This window comes from Lathamus discolor, chromosome 9 (assembly GCF_037157495.1).
Source record: "Lathamus discolor isolate bLatDis1 chromosome 9, bLatDis1.hap1, whole genome shotgun sequence".
Classification (NCBI taxonomy): domain Eukaryota; kingdom Metazoa; phylum Chordata; class Aves; order Psittaciformes; family Psittacidae; genus Lathamus; species Lathamus discolor.
In genome coordinates this window covers 14,673,309-14,693,239 of record NC_088892.1, presented here as the reverse complement: position 1 = coordinate 14,693,239, position 19,931 = coordinate 14,673,309, and the positions used below count along the sequence as shown (strand labels likewise).

Sequence of the window (19,931 nt, the reverse complement as noted above, 5' to 3'; positions counted from 1 at the left end):
AAATCACATTGAAATGTTCTGCTCTGTAAAAACAGTGATGGAAACTTCATATCAATGGTGGGCCCCAGCCATGAATTTCAAAATCAGACTCTTCCAGCAGTCACAGGGGTGTTTGATCTCTGTTTGATTTTGGTTGTGAGACTTGACCTCAAGACATGATTAGGTTTTTTTCCTCCTCTTCTTTTTCAACTAAGAACTTAATTATGGCTTTGGAAGAAGCTATGAGCCAAGCACGAGGCATCCTGGCACAGCAGCAGAGTTGGAGCCTCTCTCAGAGAGCCATTCTGCCTCTCTCAGATGTATCAACCCTCTTTCTTCCGGGGAAATAGCTGGTGCCAGCCTCTGCCTGGGACAGGGTCTCACTGGGCACACCTTGCATGTCCTGGCCATTGCATCTCCTGCAAGCCAGAATGACACAGAACCTCCCTGTGTATCCTCCATTCAGGCTGTGTATTCAGCCCTGTACCACTCACTCTGAGACCCCTTCACTCCCTCTGGCTGGGTTACACTATGGCTCCAATAAAGATTTACTTTAACATTGCATCCGTGGTTTATTTTCGTCTGTGAGGAGAACTCACAGGTTACAATGACAGATGGTAAACATTCAGCATTTAATTAGGTAACACTAAGGCTCAAAGAGACTGCTACCTTGCAGAACAGGTTTTTTATGAAATCAGTTCTGGTTTTCACATGAATACACTTTCAAATGCCTGTACCAGTAGTACAACTGGGAATTTTGGCCTTAAAAATATTGCATTATGAACTGCAATGTTTCTGGATAGGTATTGTCTCAGAAGGTACATCTGTTAGCACTGAAAGTACAGAGGTGGTTATTAAAATCTCTGAATAGTCTTATGGTTTTCCTGCAGAGTTTTCCTATGATGCAGTTTGTATTTTCTATTGTTGAAATTGACTGCAGGTTCTTTTAACTCATTTTCACTTGCTTCCACGTGATCCTTTAATATTTCCTGGGGAAAAAAAAAAGAAAAAGGAGGAAATTCACAAATTGGTCAGGATTAAATGGGTTCTGGCTGGAGTCATAAAATGTTCATTGAAATACTGCAATGCTGAAGCTGTCCAGATCTCAGCTGATTGACCTACATCTGGATCAGTCTGTTAGTGCAAAGAAGCACTCGTACTCCTCCTTGTCCACCTTCACCTTCATCCCATGAGAGGATAGAAGGTGAAGGTGAAGGAGCAGTGTAAGAATAATTTTGGTGTGCTGCTGTCTTACATTCTGTGTCCTTCCAAAAGTACCCACTAGCATCACAGCTGTTGAACATTGCGTTGTTATTTGTGTAAGCTGTGTCTTTTTATGTCTACCTAAGATCAAGGGGGTTTATGGATTTTCCCTGCCTACTCATAAGGACAAGTCATAGTACAGCCTTTTCCCTTCTCTTGACTCCACTGAGCTCTAGGACTGCCTGTCTGAAGACTGTCATTGCAAGGTGGGAAGGAACCTGACAGGATAGGACATTAAATGTGCATTTGATAGTGGAAAGGAGGAGAAATATTCAACGCATAGATTACACCATGTAAATAAGCACAGGAGAAAGGGACAAACGGACTATTGAGGCTGTTGCTACCAGTAAGAAGGACATTGGAGGATAGGTGAAATATTTGGGTCCTGGAGCACAGCTTTAGTACTGAGGTGTTTGCTTGGGATGCTGATGGAGCAGGGAGCCAGTGGAGGTGGCAGGAGCCGGAACACTGCAGGTGGCAAGGAAGGCCAGCAGCATTTACCCAGAGTCTGCTATCTTTCGTGGGTGATTAAAGGAAATATTCAGGACAGCAAGCAGGATATCTCATCATATAGTGTGTTTGAAGCAATACACCAAATAATGAAAAGGATTTAAGACTGTTGATAGATCCTTGAGTACTGCTGGGAAAAAAAAAATGTGGCATCATTAGAAGCCCTTTTGCTGGATGAGGTTCTGGCGAGGCCTTCTGAAAACTTCTAGTTTCATTTTAAGTTGTATTTTCTGAAGGAAGTTTTTAAACACTTAATATGCCATGACTGGCACAATAGGTAGTGTGTTAGAAAGCTTGCAATGTAGGGCAGAAAGAACTATGCTGAACTTTGAAAATATATGTAAAGAAAAGCTCTGGGGATCGAACCAGTTCTCAGTGGAAATGAACAGACTTTGGGGAGCCTTCAGTTAAAGAATTAGAACAGCACAATGGAAGAGCCTTCTGAGGGGGAAAAAGAAAGCATAGAAATGAGGTTTAAAGATGTTACTTAGATATCAGTCCTGATACCGCCATTGAAACCAACAGCTTTGAGTGTTAACAGGTATAAATTAGGAGGCAGGTAACTGGGGATGAGATAAAGAATGACCCAGTTGAAGAGAAGAAAGCATTTCCTTCTCTGCCTGGTCCTAACACTTTGAATTCTTAATCGCAATTAGCAACAATTTTGAAAGCATGTCTCTCTATTAGTGTTATTTCCAGTTTTGGAAAGAGGCCACAGTTAACACATTGTGAATAATGCTGTAAACGTGTTTTAAAAAGTGGGATTTTTTCATGGTGCAAATTCCCTGCTCTGGAAATAGAACAGAAGTGACTAAGTTAACTGAAATGCTTGAACGGACATCTAACTTTATCTCAGTATCTAAATCAATGTGGGAAACAGGAATTAATCACAAGTTTCTTGTAAGTGAAGAACCGCCTGCCCTGGCACTTCCTGAAAGTATATAAAACAGTCTGTAGGCATGTATGCATTTTATATTAATAATAAATCTATGTACAATCAGGCATTTTAACATCAATCTTAATCTAGCAAGACTTCTTTTTTATCAATTGAACTGCTATTTTAATTGACTTCTAAAAATGAAGCAAAGGCTGCTGTTAAAACCAATGAGCATGATGCATAGTAATATACTGATTAGAATGCAGCTCTGTTCTCTCCTGTCTTTTGCATAACTTAGAGGAACTTGGCATTGGATGCAGTCCAGGTTTTATAACTGAATATCTACAAAATTAAAAATTGAATGCTTGGCCAGTCTTACTTATTTTTGCCTTTTTCTTTTCTTTTAATAACAAAAAAGGAAGTAACTCACTGGCCTCAATTCAAAAGTCCTACACATAAAGGCTTTGACAGCTATGTTTCTTATGGCATTTAGCAAATTATCTCCTTTCATTTACCAGTCTTACAGCAACTTCTAATGATAGGACCAAGTCCTCTGCCAGTGTGTATCCATTTACGTTGACTCAAATCAAAACACAGACAAGGAAATAATACAATCATCTCTTCTGATTTACAGATTGTAGGCAGTTTAGGCTTGAGAATGAAAGTCAAGAGAAGTGCACATTTATGTGATTATTTCCACTGCATTCTAGCTATAAAACTAATGAAACGAGAGTCAACTAATGTTTAAAATATATAATAAATATATCTTTTTATGCATTACTGATAGTATTATTAAAGTCAGCTGAATTTTGTCCTTATTTTCATCAGCTGGCATTACTTTCAGAAACCAGTTTTCCCTGGCTTGTAAGAGGACATATGATCTCCACCCTCTCACAGGGGCTCCTTACTGCATTGTGTGTACATTAGAGGAGTCATCTTTAAGAAGCCACTGGGATTTGAAATCAGCCTTTCAGTGACAGTGTTGAAATGAGGCCTGCTACCAGCGTATTGTCCTGTCCCTTGAGAAGGGTGTTAAATTTAGCTTAAACCTAATACAAGAAAGTAAACTAATGAGACATAAAATGTGGAATACAAGGGAAGTAATGGCATCCACCCAAACCTTATTTTCACTCTGTGAGTTGAACTGAGCATCACATTTTGCTTGGGCTCCTTAACTATCATTAGAGCATAAATTGTAATAGTTACAGCAGTCTACAGGAGTATATAGGTATTTTATGGCTATTGTAAATGAACACTATTAAAGTTAGACATGTGTGTATATAAAACCCCAGGAATGGTAGTTGAAGAAAGAACACCTGCTTCTTCTAGATTTTCAAATTATTTTGTATCTAAAATCAGAAAGTGGGAAGGGAAAAAAAAAGGTTGTTTCTAATCACTACCACCATATGATCACAGCTTGAATTATTAAACAGATATTCTTAACCATTTCCTTTATGGCTATGCCTCCAGGTCTCAGTGAGAGTTAGCACTGTGCTGTGCTCACACCTGCACTGACATCGTCTCTGCCGTAAAGAAGTTATTAATTGGAATAGATTAATACAAGTGATTAGATAAAATGCAGCAGGTTAATACAATGAGTGCTTTGAGCATTGATCTGAAAAAGACAAGTCAATGAACAATGTTTTATGGTTCCCTAAATTATGTCTCTGATTTAAATGGAGTTGTAATAGTGATTGCCCAGTGACTGAATGATGTAAGGAGCAGATGATGACAGCACTGGATAAATATATTCTGTGTTCATGAATCTGGTTCTGCTTTGAACTTGATTTCAAACAGAGAACTGGGCTGCCCCTCTGCATTTTCCTGTTGGACCATAAATGTTAACAGCTCATAACACAGTCACTATGTTCAGCTGTCGGGCACAGTGAGCTTAACAGATGTTGCAGGTCCCAAATGTGGCGAGAGCTGCAACGAGGAATATGGCTGGGACCAGGCCCTGCTGCCACTGGTTGTCATGAGCTCTGGGAGAGGGATGGTTTTGTGAAGAAGTATGAAATGCTGGTGAGCAGGGTCTTAGAGTGCTGCAAGTGCAGCTCTTGTCTTTGCAGCATCAGTATGTGACCTGGTGTGGGCTGTCTCAGAGCGATAGCTGACCTGTCAACATTAACAGAGCTTAAAAAGAGGATGTGAGATAGGATATCTTTGTTAATTTGTGGGCTTAACTATACGTCTTTGGCTGGAATCAAGAAGTCCATCCACAGTTGAGAAGAAAAACTTGGGAAAAGGTGAAAGCAGATGTGAGGGTTTAGTACATGGAAATAGGAAACATCCTATAACGCAAAGTATAAAAAGACTGAATGCAAGCAGCATTTGCTTCTTGGTCCCCCTCTTTCTGGTGTGAATATTTTTGTATTTTCTTGTCTTCAATAAGGCCTAAATTTTCCATCACAATGTTAGATCACTGCACATTTTTATTAGAGCTGACACAGAGATGTTTGGTTTGTGTGTAATTAAATGCATGTTTTTCTTACTTTGCTGTATCTTTGTGTTTAGGCCCACAACAGAAACCTGCTCTCCATTGATTTCGATCATGTAACAAGAACAGGAAAGATTTACGATGATCATCGAAAGTTCACTCTTCGGATTATGTATGACCAGACAGGGCGTCCAGTTCTGTGGTCACCCATCAGCAAGTACAATGAGGTCAATATCACTTATTCGCATTCTGGATTAGTCACCTATATCCAAAGAGGAACCTGGACTGAGAAAATGGAGTATGATCCCAGTGGAAACATAATTTCCAGAACATGGGCAGATGGTAAAATATGGAGTTACACATATTTAGAAAAGGTAAAATAATTTTTAAAAGTGGATTCTTGTACCAAGGCCAAAAATATTTGATTTTATAGAGACACTGTATTGTGAACTATGTTATAATGCCACCTCTTGCAAGAGTATTTAACACTTTTGAAATAGAAAATGCATACAATTGCATAACTAAACGAAAATGCCTCTGGAAATGGTTAGACCTACATGTCACCCACTCAAACCTGCCATAGTTTAGTTCTGAAAAAGTTACCAGCACCTCAGATTTGTTTAATTGGTAAGTAAAAATGGCTTCTTGGTCTCAGTCTGAGTGAACAAAGGACATGGTCACTGCTGAAAAGCACGTTGCTACTCTGTATAACATAGTCAAAAATATAACCATACTGAAAGGGAACTTTTTGCTCCCCATAAACACAGATCATTTTAAAACCAAAATGACAAGCTAGCAAGTACAACCTTACACCTATTCAGTGCTGCACTGGAAAAAAGGGATTGATCCTAAGAGGTGAAAGTTTGCTTCAGTATTTATGAGAGCCATCTGGAGGGGGGAACATTAATATGAAATAAGTTATTGCTCTTTTGTTATAGTGACTTCATGTCTAAATTGCCCGAGTATTGTAATTTTCATTTATGTCTACGGGTAATGATCACAAAATGAGGAATAAGTGTTGTACAGACTGAGGAAGAACAGCATTTCCTTCATCTGTAGACGCATCTTATTTGGTCTTTGTCCCCCAAAACCAAAAGGCCAATCTGTATTTTTAAAGGTTTCAGATCTTAGTGTGAAATTGTATTCAAACAGCATCCTTATATTTTAACCCTTATTTTTTAAATAGCAACATCTTGGGCTATCCAATAAACTGTGAGTTTGCAGAACATTTTCTCTGAACCTCTTAACCACAGGGAAAGGCTAGAAGGGTACAGGTGAGGTAAAACTGATAGGGGGTATTCCACGCAGAAAATCCAATGGCTTTGAAGTTATTTATACATAAAATAGTTCCAAATGTGTGCTTTTAAGATAAACTTTAGTGTACTTTTTTTAAATGTATTTAAGCTTGATCCTCAAAAAACTTAAACCTAACACAGAGAAAAAAAATTATTGAGACTGGAGAATGCATAAAAATCTGATTCCTTCCTTGTCTGTGTGCAGTTTGGTTCTTGCACGTATTAACAAGACTGGCAAACCCTTGAAGCTTCAGAAGTTTGGTTCAGATAAATTTGCCAGGAATTCTTTGGTCTCTATGCTCTTCTACAAATGGCAAGTAAACAGGTGTTTAGTAGAGCTTTCAGATACTTGGGCAATGTGCCTTTTGGAGGAATCTGATTGTTTCTTTGGGTCTAATGGACCATAATTTTCGAAAGATGCATGCTTCTTATCTTTCCAAACCACTTTGTTCTTAGTTTATGATGAGCTTATAAATAAAGTCATAAAACTGTTATTCTGGAATTGTACACAAGTGGCCAAATCCTGATCTTGTAGAAGCAAATGGCAAAAGCCAGCAGGTTATGCTGTAACTGGTCGTTAAAATAACTGGAAGTCAGACACACCATGGACATGATCTCCCAGGTATTTAATGTACTTTCATCACTGTTCTTGAGCCAAGGAAAGATGGATTCACTATCAAAATCAGACAATGAAATATCATTTTGTGGCTCCATTAAAGTCAATAACTCATTATGCTAATTACATAATGATTACTAAAGGTTGTCTGAAACCTTGTAAGATCCAGTGATTCCTTTTATCAAAAAATCAATTCTATAATTCACTTCCAATTCACAGTTATTTAATTCTTCATTTTTAGCACTTGGTGAGTTAATTTGAGCAACCGGGTCGAGTGGAAGGTGTCCCTGCCCATTGCAGGGTGGTTGGAGCTGGATGAGCTTTAAAGGTCCCTTCCAACCCAAACCTTTCTATGAATCTGTAATTATACATCTTCAAAAATCTCTACTCCTTCCAAAATGAGCTCCAATACTTTGGGGTTTAAAAGCACTATGACAGTAGCACTGTAAATAATTTTTCCTGATGAGATTCAGTTCCTCTTGTTTTGGTCACTCTCCTCAATTAGTTAATGGTGTTATAAAATTGCCTGCGTATTCCAAGCTTGCTTCCAAGATCCTGCTGTTTGCCCCCAGACAAAATAGATGAGCGGCTGTGTGCGTATGTTGGACAGAAATGACATCTAGTGGTGATGCTCAGCATTTCTGTGGATACCCACTAGAGCTCGCAAGTAATTGCCACTGGCTGTTTGTCTTGATATACCATGTGGCATCAGTCATTACGTGGTTGACCAGGCTCTGGTTGCTTTTATAAAATGACAGCTCTCTGGATGTTTTATGAGCTACCCTCTAAAATCCATTAAAACAATTAGAACCCAATTTGTGCAAAGAGTGAAAAATCTATTGTAATATTATTAGGATAAATTGGGAATTCATTTTAGAGGTATCCTCTAATAGGCTAGAGAGGATACTAAGTCTTCAACTCTTGTACTGTCTATCCTTTTACTATCCTGGACAAAAGTGGAAAAGCCACAAAGTGCTGTAAAAATGGCACAGAGGGGCACTGAAGTTATATTAGAGATGTTTCTGGTCTTGTTATTCATACTCTGTCAATGGCAGACAGCTTTAAAACAGGCCAGGGAGCAGTATTGAGGGAGAGGCGTCACATCAGTGCTAGAAGAGTGTTCAGCCAGTGGTTTACTGCAGACTGGGGACTCTTGGCTGAAGGTGAAAACAAAATAAACCCTGTGCATGTTAGAAATGCCTGGCAGACCAGCAGTAAGGCGATGAGAAAGATCTGTCGTCACCAGTTGGCAGAGGGTGACTTGCAAGTGGCATATGTTGGTGCTCTCTGGCTTGTATACAGGTGACAGATGCCTTTCACCAAGGACAGGAAGAAATACATCTTGGGAGGGCAGGGGTCCGGGGCTGCAGAGAGGATGGCCAAGGCTTAGCCTATCTTTGGCCCTTTCAATAAACACTCAGGGTATCTGTGAGAGCAAAGTGGCTTAGGGCCAGCGTTACTTAACACATTGCAGGGCTGAGCTATTGGTGGTTTTTTCCCAGAGAAGATTTTTGAGCTTAAAGGACAAAATAGCCTTTTTTTGGTGATTTCTTTCCCCTGTGCTGTATGAAAAAGCAGTCACGCTGTTTCTCATAGGACTTTGTTTTAGGGGATGTCTCAATCATGCAGAAGCCTGATAAATTTGCTTATGTGCCTGGTAGGTTTGGGCTGTGAGCTAAGAACCGTGCAGTGTCAGCACTCCGTCTCAGCTCAGGTACTGTGGCAAGGATGTTTCAACAGTGACTGTTCACCAGTGGGCTTGTACTTTGTGACACTGCGACTTTACGCATTCATCTGCCAAACAAACCAGCCAGATTTCATTGACCAGCCACAATTAACCAGCACAGGGCAAAATAGCAAGTACCTCTGTAGAAATTACATTTTTTGTAAATATTAAATAACAGAGATAGAAGAAGTCGCACCAAACAACCTGCAGACTGTTTTCTTCATCTGCAAGCATGGGACCCCTGGGGGAATGTGCATTTAATAGAAGACATACAGAAAAAGGGATAGGTCTGTGCTAGAGGTATGCAGAGTGCCAATAAAAGCTAAACACCTTGTACACACCGCTGAAAGTTTCCCGTTTGCACCTACCCTAGAAACATCTGCTAGTGCTGATGCTCTGCCTGTGTGTGCAGAAAAGTTTCTCTCTGGGTTTGCTTCCTGGGAGGACAACCTAAATATTTCAAAGCAACATAGCAGGTCAGCATGAGGCTGAAATGCTACTGAGAGCCACATTGGCCTTCTAGTTTGGAGGCCCTTACCTGTAAACTTATTATTGGCATTGTACAGGCAGTAAGACCAAACTACAGGAGTGGATGGTTTTTTCAGCATTTCTTTAACCATCAGGCACTCCCTAGATGAATAATCATTTACTTACACTACCATTCCTGTTTGATTGCAGTCTGTGATGCTGCTGTTGCACAGCCAGCGCCGCTACATCTTTGAGTACGACCAGTCGAGCTACCTGCTCTCGGTCACCATGCCGAGCATGGTACGCCATGCCTTGCAAACCATGCTGTCCGTCGGGTACTACCGCAACATCTACACCCCTCCCGACAGTAGCGCGGCGTTCATCCAGGACATCGCCAGAGACGGGCGGCTTCTGCAGACACTGTACCCTGGAACAGGGCGCAGGGTCCTTTACAAGTACACCAAGCAGTCCCGGCTTTCTGAGATTCTCTATGATACCACTCAAGTCACGTTCACCTACGAGGAATCTTCTGGGGTTATTAAAACAATACATTTAATGCATGATGGGTTCATCTGTACCATCAGATACAGGCAAACAGGTTTGTGTAACTCTTTACTATTTTACTAAAGTTTTTGGCCCTGATCCCACACTTTCCTGGCATGAAATTCCATTATTTTTATATCTGCAAGTTCTTATATTTTATGTTTCAATAGAAAAATGTGTGTGTGTCTGTGTCTGTGTCCATGGGCATATATAGCTTTCCCATTTGAAATACAGTTTTCTTTTTATTGCTTGGTATGGAATAGCTCATATATTTGATTGTTTTTATTCCAGTGTGCGGATATTCGCTAAATACTAAATCAAGTTGTTTTATTGTTTGCATTTTCAAGTTTCCTTGCTTATACCATACTATAACATAAATTCAAAAGGACTGTTTATACAAGGAAGGAAATCAACATGTAATATAAATTTAGTTTAGAATTATCTTGTAAGTAAACAGAAATCATAATTATTAATAAGAGAGCGTTCGTTTAAACAAATGTTAATAAAATATAAATATTTTGCAGAGCAAACATTAATAAGGGTTTGTGAGAGAATAACCTAACATATTCTTAGTTAACAGTATTTTCTTCGACAGTCAAGTAGCAATAAGGCTTAAGGGTATATTTCAGCTCATTGCTTGTCTGCTTGATCTGTAGGCTGAGTATACTGTGGATATAATTCACTATTCTTCTTTGCTTTTCGTCTGCCCTTTTTGTTTTGGGCAGGTCCGCTTATTGGCCGCCAGATCTTCAGGTTTAGTGAAGAAGGACTTGTAAACGCCAGATTTGACTACAGCTATAACAACTTCCGTGTCACGAGCATGCAGGCCATGATAAATGAGACGCCTCTTCCCATAGATCTGTACCGTTACGTCGATGTTTCTGGCAGGACTGAACAGTTTGGAAAATTCAGTGTCATTAATTACGATTTAAACCAAGTTATAACCACCACTGTGATGAAACATACCAAAATTTTTAGTGCTAATGGCCAGGTGATTGAAGTACAGTATGAAATTCTCAAGTCTATCGCTTACTGGATGACCATCCAGTATGATAATATGGGTCGTATGGTGATCTGTGATATACGTGTAGGTGTAGATGCCAATATAACAAGATACTTTTATGAATATGATGCTGATGGTCAGCTTCAGACGGTGTCTGTGAATGATAAAACCCAGTGGCGCTACAGCTATGATCTTAATGGCAACATCAACTTGCTGAGCCATGGGAACAGCGCACGCCTCACTCCTCTGAGATACGATCTGAGAGATCGCATTACCAGACTTGGAGAAATTCAATATAAAATGGATGAAGATGGTTTTCTCAGGCAAAGAGGCAATGAGATCTTTGAGTACAACTCTAATGGTCTGCTGAACAAAGCCTATAACAAAGTGTCTGGCTGGACTGTGCAATACTGTTACGATGGTCTTGGAAGAAGGGTTGCAAGCAAGTCAAGCCTTGGGCAACACTTACAGTTCTTCTATGCTGATCTCTCCAACCCAATAAGAGTTACTCACTTGTACAATCATACCAGCTCAGAAATAACATCCCTGTATTATGATCTTCAAGGTCATCTCATTGCAATGGAATTAAGCAGTGGTGAAGAATATTATGTTGCTTGTGATAACACTGGAACACCTCTAGCTGTATTTAGCAGTCGGGGCCAAGTCATAAAAGAAATATTGTACACCCCATATGGAGAGATCTACCAGGACACTAATCCAGATTTCCAGGTTATCATTGGTTTTCATGGAGGGCTGTATGATTCTCTTACTAAATTAGTTCATCTGGGCCAGCGAGACTATGACGTCATTGCTGGCCGATGGACGACACCAAACCATCACATATGGAAACACCTGAATGCTGTCCCACAGCCATTTAATCTCTACTCATTTGAAAATAATTACCCAGTCGGCAGAATCCAAGATGTTGCTAAGTACACAACAGGTAAAAGTAACATGTTTCTCATGAAAATACAGCTTTATGTCAAATTCTGGCATGGATTTGAGACTCCAGAAATCTTTTGCATACCTCTGAAGTTACTGTTTGGCTCTAATCTTACATCTCCTAAATTCATGTCTTTAATAGGTAACATTTTACTGAGCTTGATCTGTTTTCTATAGCCTTTATGGTAGACAAGAAAATAATTTATAGTTGCTTCTGCTGCTTTTCTAAGTGCTAAAATTAGGGGAGGAATGGAGGCAGCTTAATTTGAATGTTTTCCACTATAAATAGATAGAAGGTACACTATTGATCCAAGTATAGCTATGCTTTGTAATCAAATAATTTGCTACAGTAAATGCTGTAACCAATACTGAAAACATAAATTGATGTGAAAATGATTTCTGCATAGCTGCAATTTCTGCAGACTACCCTCGCCTTTTCTAGCAGTTATGTACCTTATTGCCAGCATCCTTTTCTTGTTTTGTAGACATTGGAAGTTGGCTAGAGCTGTTTGGTTTCCAGTTGCACAATGTACTACCTGGATTCCCAAAACCAGAGATAGAAGCTTTGGAGACAACATATGAACTGCTAGAGCTTCAAACAAAAACCCAAGAGTGGGATCCTGGGAAGGTCAGCAAAAACTGTTCAGCTGCTTCTAATACTAAAATAAGGATTTTTATTAGAATATGTTGGAGACCAAGGAAACAATGTGACTTTATCTTTCAGCATAATAGGCAAGGCAAATAGTCTAACAATGCTAGAAACTTTCATGTTAATGCTGTACATATGTCACAGTGGAGTGAGAGTTTTAAGGAGACGCTTTTAGCAACACAGTGAAGCAACTTTGCAGCTCTTTACAGAGAAACTATCAAAATTTGAGAAACGAATGGGTAAAAGTGTTAAAGTGTTTGTGTGAAAATGGAAAAAAAACCACAAAAAATTGTGGGATTAAATATTAAAACAACAGATTTTCATCTTTGTTAGCAAAAACGCAACAAGAGATGCAAAATCACTGAGCATAAAAACAGCTTTACAAGTCTGTACCTCTGCATATTTATTGAAAAGGGAAAGGAAAGTAAAAGAGAAATTTTGCTATGGATTTGTAGGGGGGTCTGTAAAACTCAACTTCCCTTCAGGGCTTATTTTCAGTTAAGAAGAGCCATGCAGCAGCTATCAGGGTCTATCAGTCAATGAAACTGCAACAGAACCAACTACCGATATTCTGAGCAGACAATCATGTTCTTCGTTTGACCATATGAACATCTGTTAACAATGAAATATGGTTTTGCATAGATGAGAGAGAAAAGTCTCCTTTCCTCTAACATAGTCAGGAAAAGGAGGTATAAAGTGTTGTGAGTTCATGTTCACAGCATTTAGCACACCTCTTTTTCCATGCACAAATGAGTACAAGAAGTGCAGAGGGCTGGAGGGTCGGGGTTAGTTCCAGATGTAGGAACATGTTCATGCAAAATTATCACTGAGATATTAAAGAATCTGTTACAAAGGCACAGAAAAAGTGTATTGCTGGGTATAGTGTTAAAAGACAAATAAGACAAATGACTGGTTGAAGGGTTTTTTTTTTAGCCTCAATCTACAAATCTGATGTACTTGGCTGGTTCTTATTGTTCTAGTGTCTTGAGACCTTCACAGCCTACTTTCCTTAAAGAATGGGCTATGAAAACTGTTACTGCTATTTTACAGAAGACATAATTAGATGCACAGAGACTAAGCTTATATTCATGTGAAAGAGTACAGCTTTGAGTTCAGGTTTCCCCACACCTAAGATTTGAAAGCCAGCCTTCAGTGTAACAATTCAAAGAGGGCTGGAAGAAAAAGAGGAAAAATAAATACAAAAATACCATTTTTAATAAATATGTTTTCTATTTGTTTCCTAGAAATAAAAGAGTCCAAGAGGCTGAAAGCAATGCCTTAGGTGATTAGAAAGCCTGTGCATATGCCCAGGCTCTGTAGATATGCACAGTGTTTTCCAGACAAGTTGAAGATGCATTCTAAGCAGTCAAGAGATTAGTAGGGTCTGTGAGACACTATAATGAACTGCAAGATGCCTCACCTGCAAACTTTACTGGTATTTTCTTTTCCAGACTATCCTTGGCATTCAGTGTGAGCTACAAAAGCAACTCCGAAACTTCATATCCTTGGATCAGCTTCCCATGACACCCAGATATAGTGATGGCAAGTGCTATGAGGGAGTGAAGCAACGGAGATTCGCAGCTGTTCCTTCAGTATTTGGAAAAGGCATCAAATTCGCTATAAAGGACGGTTTAGTGACAGCTGACATCATAGGTGTGGCTAACGAGGACAGCCGGCGCATTGCTGCCATCCTCAACAACGCTCACTACCTGGAGAACCTGCATTTCACCATAGAGGGCCGAGACACGCATTACTTCATCAAGCTGGGGTCTTTGGAAGAAGATTTGGCCCTCATTGGCAACACCGGAGGACGACGCATCTTGGAGAACGGCGTCAACGTCACGGTGTCACAGATGACTTCCGTCATCAATGGGAGGACTAGACGCTTTGCTGACATCCAGCTCCAGCACGGCGCGCTCTGCTTTAACGTTAGGTATGGAACGACAGTTGAAGAAGAAAAGAACCATGTGTTAGAGGTAGCCAGGCAGAGAGCCGTGGCTCAGGCCTGGACTAAGGAGCAGAGACGGCTGCAGGAAGGGGAAGAAGGTATTAGGGCATGGACAGATGGAGAGAAACAGCAGCTTTTAAGCACTGGGAGGGTACAAGGCTACGATGGATATTTTGTTTTATCTGTGGAGCAGTATCTCGAACTTTCTGACAGTGCCAATAATATTCACTTTATGAGACAGAGTGAAATAGGCAGAAGGTAACAAAGAAAATCTCTGCCTTTGCGTCACCAAAGACTGCCTGTTTTTAAACGTAAAATGGTTTATTGTATTGGTTTTTCTAGATCAGAACTCTGTATATAGAAATATAGAGGAAAAAAACATATCCAACTGCCTTTAAATGTGACAGAAGATGGTATTTTAATATTGTTCGTTTAACTCTTTGAGAGATGACAGTGACAATTTTTAGTTCTTGTGTGGCAGTATTCAAAACTTTCAGAAGCAGAGTCCTGACGGCCGAGCAGCGCGACCTGCGCGAGTCCCCCCAGGGTAGGACAGAGCACAGCATGCTCTGCCGCCTGCTGAAGAAACACAGCTTTTTTGTTGTCGTTGCTTTAATAATTCACCAGTTATCTGAAGGGTTACAGAGCTTGATTCTGCAACCTGCACCCACTGGGTAGTTTGTATCCCAGTGAGATCTCCCAGAAGTTCAAGGGATTGCATACAGAAACCAGACTGTGTATGGGAACTTCGTAGTTGCTCACCGACCCCACATATGTCATTCCTCACAGCTGTGATCTAAGGGGTTTTCTAATCTGGGGAACCCAACTTGTAGTGGATACAGTACATAAAAGGCTGTCCCGTATGGCCTTTAGCTTTGCCACCTCTCAGTGATGAAAGCCACGTTGTGTCTACTTTTGCATGTGGGGGCCTCTCTCCCAAGGTTTCCCTTTGTTATGCTGGAGTCTGGCAGCACATGTAGAGCTGCTGATCTTCCTGGAAGAGAGGTGCAGGGTGGCACCGTCCTGCTGGGCTTCAGACGGGTGTCAGGGGTGGCCAAAGAACAACTTTGCGAGCACTGCAGTCAGTTGGAGTCTCTCCACTGACATCAGTGTGCTCCAGTGCGGGCTTTAACTCAGCACTTTCAGGACAGCCCTTGTTGTCCAGCTGGGAGGGCCCACACGGTGCGGTAAAGACAAGCCATGCAGGATCAGTCCTGTCTGTAGTCATTGGGCCAGGACTCATCTTTTCACAGATCATTTGGAAATTGCAGTGTTGTTGGGTTTAGGCATCTTGTTCTTTTCATCTCAAATTAATAATCCTGTTGTATTACTCATTTTTTCAAGTCTGAAGAAGATTGGTGGGTTGGGAGTTGGTGAACCTAAGTGTGGATAGTGAATATGTTGATAAACATAGAGTCATTTTGGGGATGACTCTTCACTTTTCAGCTCAATATCTAGAGCACATAGAAAAGCATTATATTGCATGAACAGAAATTTTATTTCCCAAGGTGTCATGCGCTGCTGGCACTGTTACTTCATAGCAGAGTAGGTGATCCTTCCTTCAGCTTCTCATTTCTAAAAGACCTGATTATCGGGGAGGTGGGGAGGGCACACAGGGCGGGAGGGACGGGCAAGCAGATTTCCTTTACTGACTTTCAGATGGAGCTAGAAGTCTTGTAATAGAGCCTGTGTATCCGTAACAGTGATGCTATTGCACATTTCTTTCAAACAGACATAGTAAATATGTTGAAACAATTTTTGCTCATATTTACTGAAGCCAACAGAGTGCTTTCTTTGTCTTTCTTCCCTTCTTTCCAGTTTTCTTTTCTTTTTTTTTTTTTTTTCTCCCCTTGTTTTTGGGCAAGTGGAGCAGACTGTACCACAGTTAGAGATGAGCCTGAACGGGCACCTGAGACCTGAACCCCCTGCAGGGGTTTGAACTCCAGTCTCACGCCATTAGTGTCTCTTTCCAGACTCCTTCCGCTCCCCAGCCAGGGGGAACTTTGGACCAAAATCTGCACATCCACATTTTGATCGGGCTCATCATTAACTAACGGACAGAATTGGGAGCTGGCAATATCTGGGTTTGACAGCTCTGATTTCTGTAATTTTCCATACAATCACGGAGAATTTGAATACCTCCACACCAGCCTAAAAACGGACCTTCAAATCCTCGAGCCTCTAATACGCTTTTAATCAATGGAAGAATAATTTATGAATTGTATATAGAGAGTGCATTCATAAACGTGATGATGTATTTTATCACTGATCCAAGATGTCAATATTAGAGTCTATTTTACTTATATTTTAAGCAATTATACTTTTTTGCAATTCACTAATGAGGATCATTTTCAAACTGCTTTAAATACCCATTATGAACAAATATTGGAAGCTATTCGAATTACCTTGAACTGTGCATTTCTAGTATGTAATACATATTTAGTTAGCTTGTGCCTTTAGTTTCTTAAAATTATATTTGTATTATATGCAGGAAATGCACTATGTATTACTACAGCTGTGTGTTTTAATACTGCCTTGATTACTGTTGTTCTCATATTATGCCAAAAGGTCGAAGAGTGAAATGTGTTACAGGTTTGTCAATGAAAGTACATTTGGCATTTTCCCAGTTCCTGGGTACAGTCTAAGGTACATTTTGGAACAATATTTCTTGTAAGAATATGGTTGTATAAAGACTCACAAGACATTACATGGCCCAGTTATAGAAGAAAAAAATAAATACCTTCATCATAACAGTTTCAGACATTTAGGAAACTAAATATAAATGTGTGTTGAGATGACAGTGCTAAAGAAATGAGTTATTACTGAAAGAGCACTGGAGACTGAAGTAGCTGCACATGGGCCAACCAGCAGTGATTTGTGAAAACTAAGCAAACAAATAGCTTTAGGCCACCTTGTTCACGAACAACCTCAGATGGAGGCAGGGAATATTTCAGTATCCTTGAGTTCTTTTCTTTTCCCCTAGTAGTCAGACTGATTTCTCAGTGGTTTGTTTGTTGGGGTTTTTTTGCAGTTTTCCCTTTTTTAATTATTTTTTATTTTGCACTATAGCCTAGAGACCCAAATGACAAAATGAGAAATAGCGGCATGGAAATTTTTACTGTTATTTAGATCAGATAATTTGATGCTAGTGTTCTGCACGGCAAACAAGGTTCTAAAAAAAAAATAAAATAATAAAATAAAATAATAAAATAAAATAAAATAAAATAAAATAAAATAAAATAAGCCAGTATTGCACAGTATCCTTTAGCAAAGTATCTACCATGCTAAATACGTGCTATATTTTTTATGACAGCCAAACAAATAGTGTGTACAAGTAATGTTTCCTTTGCTTTCATATTTATTTAGCAAATCTAGAACATTTGAAAGGTATAAATATATATATATATATCTATGTAGAACATAGCCAAATAAATATATATGAACTGGTCAATGTGCAACTCGGTATACACATACTAGCTGTTTGGTTTGAGCTCTTTTTAACGTCCTCTTAGCTGTACAGGAGCCAGATAGACGTGGCCTCCCTTTTCAGCCACAATCACTCCTGCAGCTGTAGGGTCCTAGCCCTGCACCCCCTGCCCACTGAGCCCCACTCTGCCTTTCAGGATGAGCAACAGCAGTGGGTGCTGCTGGAAGCCAAGGTATACTTCCAAAAGGGAAGGTGGTTTAGGCAGAGGAGCTCCTACTGTAGCCCTAGCAAGAAAAGATGGGTACATCCCTGGCAGGGTGGTAGCTTGCTGGGGGACAGTTGATCTAGCACAGTGCCACTCAGATGAGGCTGCTGCCAACAGCCATGAGGGTTTTCCCTATCAAATGCTGACTGTTATTTAAACCTCTCCTCGATACAAAACATAACCAGGTCGAAAGCGCCCTAACTGCTAGAGGAATCGCTTCTCGGCAGGAACTGGGAATGGTGGAGTCGGACTCGCTGTGGATTTCTCCGGGCATTTGTCACCTGCCATTATTTGTCTAAGGAAACATGTTTGACAATTTCCAGTCTTTCCTTAGATCTTGTGATGGACTTTAGCCTTTTAATAAATGTTATTATATCAGATTGTGTCCTTGACAGTATTTTACTTGTACGAACCATGATAAAACATTAAAATCTTCATACTCTTCAGGCGGAAGTGTCAATAAATGAGAAAGAGAAGCATAGCATACAATATATGTCAAAGTAATGTTCCTTTTTAGCTTTCTCATCAAGGTAAAAACGTTTACAATGTATGCCACGATCCTCAGTTTCTGTCGAACACCAGTTAGAGTTTCTGATCTTACGGAAATTGTGTTATAATGGCCTCAGCCTCGTTGCTAGGAAACAATAGATCCCAATTTTTTTATTCCTGCTCTAACTCCTGTGCTGAATAGTGACTGGATACTGTACAGGTCTATGTTATATGGCTGCAGTTAAATGGTCTGATGCATTTTGCTCTGGGTTTCAGGCCAGAAGCATGCATTTTCTACAAGAACATCCCAGCAACACGCTGTAAATACTAAAAGTTAATATATTATGTGTCGATATTTGAAAAAGAAAGTACTTTGACTATTTCATTTTTAAAAAATAAAGGTGCAAACTGATGGCGTGTGACCTTGTCTTTGTTTATACCATGTATTTGGGACATTCCGGTCATGTCAGTAAAAGTTGTTTCCATGCAGATAAATAAGGGCTTCAGATAATATTGGTTGATTCAAAAGCTGGGGAGGCAGGGGGTTGCTAGCAAGATTTAATTTTACTTCTGATTCACCAAAGTTCATGGATATAACTGCAGTTTTCACAGTTTCTGTGCGCAGGTTGCTATATTTCATCAGAATAAAGGTGAGAGAGAGAAAAAAGATCTGCTAAATGCCTTTGCACTTGCAAGAACTGAGTGGGTGAAGTCAATCGTGGTGGAAGGGACTGAGGAGCAAAGTTTAAGTACTTACATGTTCTGTAGAGCTGCCTCAAATAGATGGTGATGAATGACTGTGTATCAGAAGGGAAAAAGCCCAGCACATGCAGCAGAGAGGAGGAGACAGTGAATCAGAGGGGCAGGAGGAGTGTTTAAGGCTGAAGAAAAGGTTACCTGGAGAAAACCAGGTTGGAGCAGCTGGGCTTTGTAATAATAGAGTGTGAGGGTTGATGCTGAAAGACCTGTGTTGGATGGATCAGAAGAAAGTGAGGCCAAAGGGGTGTTCTCATAGAAAAGAGAAGAAAACCAGCCTGGGAAAAGGTATTGATTCAGTGCTGAGAGAGGTCTGTCATGCCTGGAGCTGGGGAGTAGGGGAGGGCTTAGCAAAGGGGAAAACAGAGCTGTGGCAAGAGTAGTTGCTGCAGAGGAGCAGCGCTGCCTTAGCTGGGGAGAAGGCAGAGCAGGGAGGGCCCAGGCAAGGACACAAAGTCCCTGCAGGGAGCTGCAAAATCCTCTGTCAGCCAGGGCTGCAGCACTCGGGAGAAGGGGCAGTGGGAGCCCGGGGTGGGACAGGGCAGAGCAGCACAGCAGTGAGGGCCTGCATGCAGGGGTGGAGGGAAGGAAGAAGCAGGTGATACAGGCATTACCTGCGAAGTGATGCCCCCAGAATCAGGCTGCTGCTCTCTAAAAAGATCTGTAGTTCTTCACACCTAAGTCAGTCGATACCATTTCCATATTACTCTTTCTATAACTAAGCATCAGCTCCTTCTT

The 19,931-nt window shown here is 40.4% G+C and overlaps 1 protein-coding gene across 1 annotated transcript in view; it reads left to right on the top strand.

Annotated features, from left to right (window-relative positions):
* Positions 1-15,869, top strand: part of TENM1 (teneurin transmembrane protein 1) — a 321,456-nt gene extending 305,587 nt beyond the window's left edge. Inside the window, exons 28-32 of the mRNA XM_065689244.1 lie at positions 5,144-5,440; positions 9,382-9,769; positions 10,440-11,660; positions 12,145-12,287; positions 13,760-15,869. Of these exons, the coding sequence (XP_065545316.1) occupies positions 5,144-5,440; positions 9,382-9,769; positions 10,440-11,660; positions 12,145-12,287; positions 13,760-14,518 (2,808 nt within the window). The 3' untranslated portion in view covers positions 14,519-15,869. The remainder of the gene's footprint in view (positions 1-5,143; positions 5,441-9,381; positions 9,770-10,439; positions 11,661-12,144; positions 12,288-13,759) is intronic.
* Positions 15,870-19,931: the final 4,062 nt, after the last annotated feature.